The sequence below is a fragment of the Stegastes partitus genome, unplaced genomic scaffold, assembly GCF_000690725.1.
Source record: "Stegastes partitus isolate 25-593 unplaced genomic scaffold, Stegastes_partitus-1.0.2 Scaffold553, whole genome shotgun sequence".
Lineage (NCBI taxonomy): Eukaryota > Metazoa > Chordata > Actinopteri > Pomacentridae > Stegastes > Stegastes partitus.
The window spans coordinates 144,525-151,507 of record NW_007578284.1 but is presented as its reverse complement, the minus strand read 5'-3'; the positions used below and the strand labels follow the sequence as shown (position 1 = coordinate 151,507).

The window sequence follows — 6,983 nt, the reverse complement described above, 5'->3', positions numbered from 1 at the left end:
GTTTCAGGTGGGGGTTTGTAGCTCCTCCCCCTCGTTATGTGAGTCGTTTGTACAGCAGCTAATAATGAGCTCAAAACTACTACAGGTGGCTCAGACCAACCCGTCCATCTCAGAGACGTTGAGGAACACCTGAACCTGGACTCACCTGAGGCGTCCCTCCTGCTGCGCTGGCGTCCTCCTCTCCCTGACTCCTCCCTCCCTCCTCCTCTCCCTGACTCCTCCCTCCCTCCTCCTCTCCTCTTGTCTTTCTTCTCGTCTTTGTTCTTCAGCAGCTGCCACAGCTTGTCCAGCTCCAGCGTGTTGTCGGACGCCGCCAGCACGTCGGCGTTGCTGAAGACGTTCTTGAAGACCCTCAGGTGTTCCTCCAGCCCCCTCTTCAGCCACGTCACCTCCGCCTGCAGCCTGGCCTCCCCGTCGGCGGAGGCGTCGGGGCAGGAGCAGGGCTTCTCCTCCAGCCGGAGCAGCTTCTGCTGCAGCTCCTCCACCGTCTTCTCCAGGTTCCACAGGTCGCTGCCCTGCAGGAGCAGCTGGCGCTCTCTGGCTGGAAGTCCACCGACGCTCCTCCTCATGTCGCCGGGCAGCCGCTCGTCCTGCAGGGGGTGGGAGGAGGAGGAGGAGGAGGAGGAGGAGGAGGAGGAAGGCTGGTCTGCAGACGGCACCTCCTCTCTGACTCCTGACACACAGAGAGAAGTGGTGTTAGAGGAGAAGGTGTTGATCATCACGATGATGACTCTTCCAAATGAGTCAGACGTGTTGCTGTAGTTCCTCACAGCTGCCACTAGAGGCTGCTGAAGGTTTGCTTCTAAAGCTCACGTCTAGTCACGTCTGTTTTAACACGATCTCTCACTGTGGGCTCGTTTTTACTGCAACATAAAGTCCTGCATCTGCAAACAGCAGAACCAGTAGAGAGAAGTATGTGCAGGATGACACAGTTATAAGTCATGAAACTAAACCTGGACTCAGCCGGTTCCCACAGACGGGACCAGTCCTGGAGAAACCGTCACTATCTCTACATACTACAGATTCTACGACTTACATTTTAATTTATTTTTTCTAAATCAGAGCAAACTGTTGATCTTTTGCAAATCACAATTTGAAGCTCAGATCTGGTGAATTTTTCCAACAATATCTTCAGAAGTCTGAAGATCTGACCATTTTCCTGCTTTCACAGTTCCTAGCGGTGATAAATGGAGCACTGTGGGTCTGTTCAAGAACCTTCCAGGAGGTTCTGGAGTTCAGAGCGTGAAAACAATCGCTGCACATTAAAACAGGATCTGGAGGCTGCGAGGTTTCCTCCAGTGGAAAACGGACTTCCTACAAACTGAACATAAGCTGCTGTGTGTCTGCACAACGAAGTGAATCAAACACTTAAACATCCTCAAAAGGTTTTTTTATAAATCTGACTGTGCATAAACAATGATCCTTAGATGTTGTCTCTGACACACAGACTGTGATAATCAGAAGAAGAATTGTCTGTTGCATTTACTGCGTTATAAAAATCAACTGTAGCATCACGTAGACAAACTGAGAGGGTTAAATCCTGACAGTGATTAAATGTTTATGATCAGTGCTGATGGAGATGAACCGAAAGTGAAAGTAAAACATTTTTGTCACTGTTTTTGGACGTCTTTGAGGACCTCAGCTGTAAACTGGCCCCTAAGAGTTCAACATGAGACTAAAACCTGTTCTTCAGTGTGATCAGGATCAGGATCAGGATCAGGATCAGGATCTGTAGATGGTGTTCGTCGCTCTAACTGGTTAAACAATCAGCTGCTGCAGCCTCTCCGTCCACAGTCTGAGGTGTTGTGTCTCTACCTGTCCCGCCGCCCTGCAGCGTCCTGATGCTTTCATCGTGTCCCTTCAGTTGGTCCTGCAGCTGCCTCAGCTGCTCCTTCAGCCCCGGCACCGCGTAGGCCTTCTGGTCGGGAACGGGCCAGTCCAGGAACTCGAGCACCTCCTCGTCCAGCAGCCGCTCCAGCACCTCGCTGTGCCGGATGGCGTCTTTGAGCAGCGAGTTGAAGGAGGCCGACAGGTGCTTCATGCTCGCCTGCAGCTTGACGTCGGCCTCCGTCAGGCCGGAGACCGAGTCGCTCAGCTGGGTCAGGCTGAGGTCCAGAGTCCTGGTCCTGGTCTGCTCCGAGGTCAGAGACTCCTTCACCTGCAGGACGAGAACAAGTGGATTCAGCTTCACTTGGAGAAACATTAACGAATGAAAACAATCAGACTTCAGATTTGAGTTGCTGAAGGTTCAGCTCAGGGTTAGGGTTAGGTCCAGAGACGCTGGACCACTGAAGACTAATTAAAGGTTTACACTTCATCCTGAACTGTTGGAAGGTGAACATGCAGAAAACTGGAATAAATCACGAACAAGTCCGATTGAGCCGCAGGAAAAATCAGATTTAATCTTCTCCAGACAGGGTTCTTGATGTGAATTTGCCGTTTTGCGGTTCTGATCGTTTTTGGTGGTTTGTGATGGTTTTTAGTTTAACAAGTATTAATTACCCAGAATTCATAAAACAACAGCTTCAAACATTTTGTTTGTTCAGGACCAGCTTCAGTTGAACTTTAACAGAGAAGGTGTTGATTTTAATGAAAATTCTCCGGTTTGCTTCTCAGACGTGAAGGTTTGATTCTGATCTTTATGTTTTGCATCAGTTTTTGTGAATGTTTTTGGTTTCTGGTTGAACAGAACAAATCATTTTGACCTCAGCGGTTCGTTACCTGCTGGAGGCCATGTTGGAGCGCCTCCACCGCCGGCTCCCAGTCGCCGGCTCCGCCCCACTGCCCCGCCCCTCCCTCGCTGTTCTCGTCCAGGGCCAGTCTGTTCTCATTGGCCAGCTCCGTCACGTTGGCCACGCCCTCCTCCAGTCGGGCCACGGCGGCCGTCAGGACCTTGCAGTCGCAGCTGGTGGACGTGTTGTGCTTGTAGAAGACCGTGTACAGGTAGTCCACGTCCACGTCCAAGTCCTGCAGCCGCTGGTCCTGCTGCGTCAGGTTTCCCGCCACCTCGTCCACCCGCCGCAGCACCGACACCTTGGCGTCCTCCACCTCCAGGCCCGTCTCCATGAACAGGACCTGGCTCTTCCGGGCCGTGCTGTTGATCAGCTTCTCCAGCTCCTTCATGTGCTGCCTGAGCTGCTCGACGCCGCCCGACGTCACCTCCACGTCCTCCGTCAGCCCGCTCACCTGCACAGGTGACCTCTTTAACCTCCTGTTTCACATCTGCTTTATTTCAATTAAAGTATGAGCTGCTCTGTGTGACGCACCTTCACCGTGTTGTTCACCACCATGTTGTCCAGACGTTCGATGGCCTCCCAGAGCGCCGAGGTGTCGGAGGACAGCGGCAGCTGAGGTGGAGGCGGCGAAGGTGGAGGGAGGCGATCCTGCAGTTCATCCTCAGTGATCTGATCCTGGTCGAACTTCAGCTCAGACAGCGTGGTGTTGATGGTCTGCAGGCTGACCTGGGATCAGAGGCAGGAGCCACAGTTAATAATAATTAATAACTCATAATAAGTCACATGGTGCTAAAAAGAGGCTGACGGATAAATACATGCTGAGAGCTGTCGGTGTTTCAGTCGTCAACCTGAGCTGCAGCATCATAGGCCCTAGCCCGGTATGCTAGTGGCTAACTGGGATTCTAGTGACTCAGAATGGTAGCTGCTAGCTTTAGTATCTTAACTGCTAACCACAGGGATCCTAGTTGTTTACTTAAGGATCCTAGTGCTAACTTAGGAATTCTACTTGCTAGCCAAGGCATGGTGTTTAGCAGCCCCAGGATCCCGGCTGCCAGCCTAATGGTCTTGTGATCCCTTGTTGCTGATCTAAGGCTCGTAGCTGCTGGCCTAGGAAAGCTAGTGACTAGCTCAGGAACACTAGCGCCTAGGAATGGGAGTTGCTTGTCTAGGCATGCTAATGCTAATTTGTCTTTCGTCTCAGATGAATAAATCCTGAGAACCATCAGTCTTGGAGTCCTCGTCCCGTCATCCACTGACCTGCAGCATCTTCTGGTGGCGCTTCAGCTTCATGTCGATGTCCGTCTTGAAGCTGGTCAGGTTGTAGTGCAGCATTGCATGCTGGGAGTGCAGCCTGTTGTCCATGTCGCTGCGCTGGTTCTCCAACTGCCTCCGCAGCTCCCTGATGTGGTGGAAGGCCTCGTCCAGTCTGACCTCCAGACGTTCCTCCGCTCCGTCCGCGGGTCCCGCCTGCAGCTCCGCCTCCAGCTGGCTGCTCTTCAGCTGGGCCACGTCGCGGGCCAGGTCCCCCACCTGCCGGCTCAGGTGCTCCAGGGAGCGGTTGAAGCCCTCCAGGACCGGCTGCAGCTGGGACATGACCAGCGCCATCATGTGGGGGACGGGGAGGGCAGCGGGGGTGTCTGGGTAGGGCATCTCGTTTACAACTGGAAAAAATCACAATAAACTACAGATCAGAAGTCTTAATGTGGAGACATTTCTAACATGTGATGCATCAAGAAACTACCGACGGCTTCCTGAAAACTGTCTGAAGCTACAGCGTCCTTCTTACCTGTAAAAATGTTGTACATTTCTGGGTCAACACCTAAATTGCTCCTCACAAAAACAATATTTAGTCAACTAAAGGTCGTTTAGGTGCAGTGAAGGGTTTCGTTAACCTCACTAAGGTTTGGTTCAGCTCCTCTGGTTCTGAGAGCGACACATGGATTCATCTCAAACTCCAGAAAAAAACAACATGCAGGAGCCACAAAACTAAAAGAGACAAAACGAAAGGACATAAAAATACTTGTGGGGACAGCAGCTGTCATCGTTAACTGATCAGGAAAATGTTAAATTACAGATCAAACCTTTAATGTGTTTTAAATCTGTTGTGCATCAACAAGCTGCAGCATGTTTCCTGAAGCTGTGAGGCCAAAAACCAGCAGCAGCTCCATCTGTTCAACCCGTGACTGTTTATTTACTCTCAGTCAGACGACACGAGGCTCCTGCTGGAGTTCAGGTAGAGTTTTAAGGTTCTGTCTCCGTTTCTGTGCTTCGGCTCATTAAAGTGTCGTCTTACTTTTTAATTGTGACGTTTTTAGGAGAAACAACTCGGTTGTGCAACAGACGTGGTTTTGTGCGAGCAGGAAGCCGGCGCTGCTCGGCTCCGTAAATCACGCCGACAGTCATTAGATAGAAACGCTGCCAGCTGACCGGGGTGCGTTTCATTCCTGCGCCCTCCCCTTCCTCCTGCAGCTGCAGCGGGAGGCGACCCAGAGCCTCCTGTCGCAGCCAGGCCTCACCGTATCGTGACCTCCGACCCGTCCGCTGGGCTCGGTTTGTGGTGATGAAAACGGGTCGTGATGAAAGCGGCTGAGATCACAGAGGTTCAGGTGGCCTCGCGTCTGGACTGCGTCTTCAGAGGAGGCAGCTTGTGGACCTGAGAGGAGCCTCGTCACACGTTCATTAGCCTCAAACTGAACCAGAACACCGAGTCTGGACCGACAATTAGCTCCTTGAAGAAACAGACGTTGTTTTGCTTTACCAGAAAAACCGTCACTTTCTAGGAAAAGCCTAAAAAGTCCAAAAATATCTGAGATGAGACAAACGTCCCCCCGGGCCAGAAGCATGAGTCAGTCACCCACAAACCTTTCCTCACCCCCAACAATATGTCTCCAGCTTACAAAAATATCCATCCTTCATTCATTCTGGAGAACTTGTGTTTCCAAAAATATCCCTCCTCAAAAAATGTCCCAAGAAATGTTCCCCGCCTCCAACGCATCCCTCACTTCCTATAAAAACATGTTTCATCACAGAAAACGCCTCCACTTCCAAATAATGTTCTGACTTTCCCCAGATACCCTAAAAATGTCCTCATGTCTCTAAAACATTGTCACTTTAAAAAAAAATGTTGTCTTTGCCCAAAAAGAAAATGTCTCTAAATATCTCCTCACTTCCCAGCAACGTCAGAATATAAACGTAGAAAAGAACTTCATGTTTAACCCTCTGAACCACCAAGCAGCTGCTGGTGTTCAGTTTATTTGCTTTTGTCTCATTTTTACTGCGATCTAAAGTCGGATATGGAAACAGAACAACCAGGACTAGAAGTAGGGAGACATTAAGACATGTCTTCTGTGCAGTAGGACACGTTTCATGAAGTGTACATGAATCAAAAAGACCTGGAATCAACATTTTCCTACAGATATTATCAACACAGGAAATAAAAACCAAGGTGTGTCTGCAGACTACAGATACTGTGATAGTCCCACTTTTAAAGTCTTTCCATACTCGTCTCCTCTCTGCTCACAGCCGGCAGGTCAAATATTCTCAGAATGTACCACAAAGAGACACAAAACAACCACAAAGAGACATAAAACAACCACAGAGACACAAAAATAACTACAAAAAGACATTAAAAAAAACCACAAATAGACACAAAACAACCACAAACAGACTACACTGATACTTTCCCATCGTGCCTCGGCCTCACTCAGGTTTGCTCCTCTGATTCGGTATCAGTGTGATCACCACCAGGACTTGTGAGCCCACTTGGATTCGTTTCAAACCCCAGAAACAACAACAACAACAACAACAACATGCACCATCGGATGGCTCCGCTGAGGCGCCGCGGACCTCCGATGGACCGGGTCCAGCTGGAGCAGCGTCCTGCAGTCTGAACCAACAGTAAGGAGCCTCATCAGGTGAAGCTCGGCTCTGAGACTCTGGATCTCAGCAGCAGCAGCAGCGGCGGCGGCGGTGGAGGGGCTTCCTTTTCCGGGACTGTCGCATGTTTACAGCCCAGTGTGGAAACTGAACCGGTTCCATGTCGGACCAAGAACTCAGCTCTGAAATCCCCGGAGAGCCGTGATTCATCAGGACCGGAGTGTTTGTGTGGAGGTGTGAGACGCTTCCAAACATGTTGAAATCAGCCTCATGGTTTAGTGCTGCTGTCAGGGAGCCTCTGTCAGTTAGTCTAGCGCCACCAACAGGTCAAACATTCACACCAACACAGCATGATGCACTGCTGCTGCTACT

The 6,983-nt window shown here is 50.5% G+C and overlaps 1 protein-coding gene across 1 annotated transcript in view; it reads right to left on the bottom strand.

Moving 5' to 3' along the window:
• Positions 1-6,983, bottom strand: part of mmrn2a (multimerin 2a) — a 29,974-nt gene that overhangs the window by 2,328 nt on the left and 20,663 nt on the right. The window contains exons 6-10 of the mRNA XM_008288328.1: positions 3,993-4,396; positions 3,267-3,461; positions 2,722-3,186; positions 1,816-2,158; positions 146-673 (exon numbers count right to left, since the gene is read on the bottom strand). Of these exons, the coding sequence (XP_008286550.1) occupies positions 146-673; positions 1,816-2,158; positions 2,722-3,186; positions 3,267-3,461; positions 3,993-4,396 (1,935 nt within the window). The remainder of the gene's footprint in view (positions 1-145; positions 674-1,815; positions 2,159-2,721; positions 3,187-3,266; positions 3,462-3,992; positions 4,397-6,983) is intronic.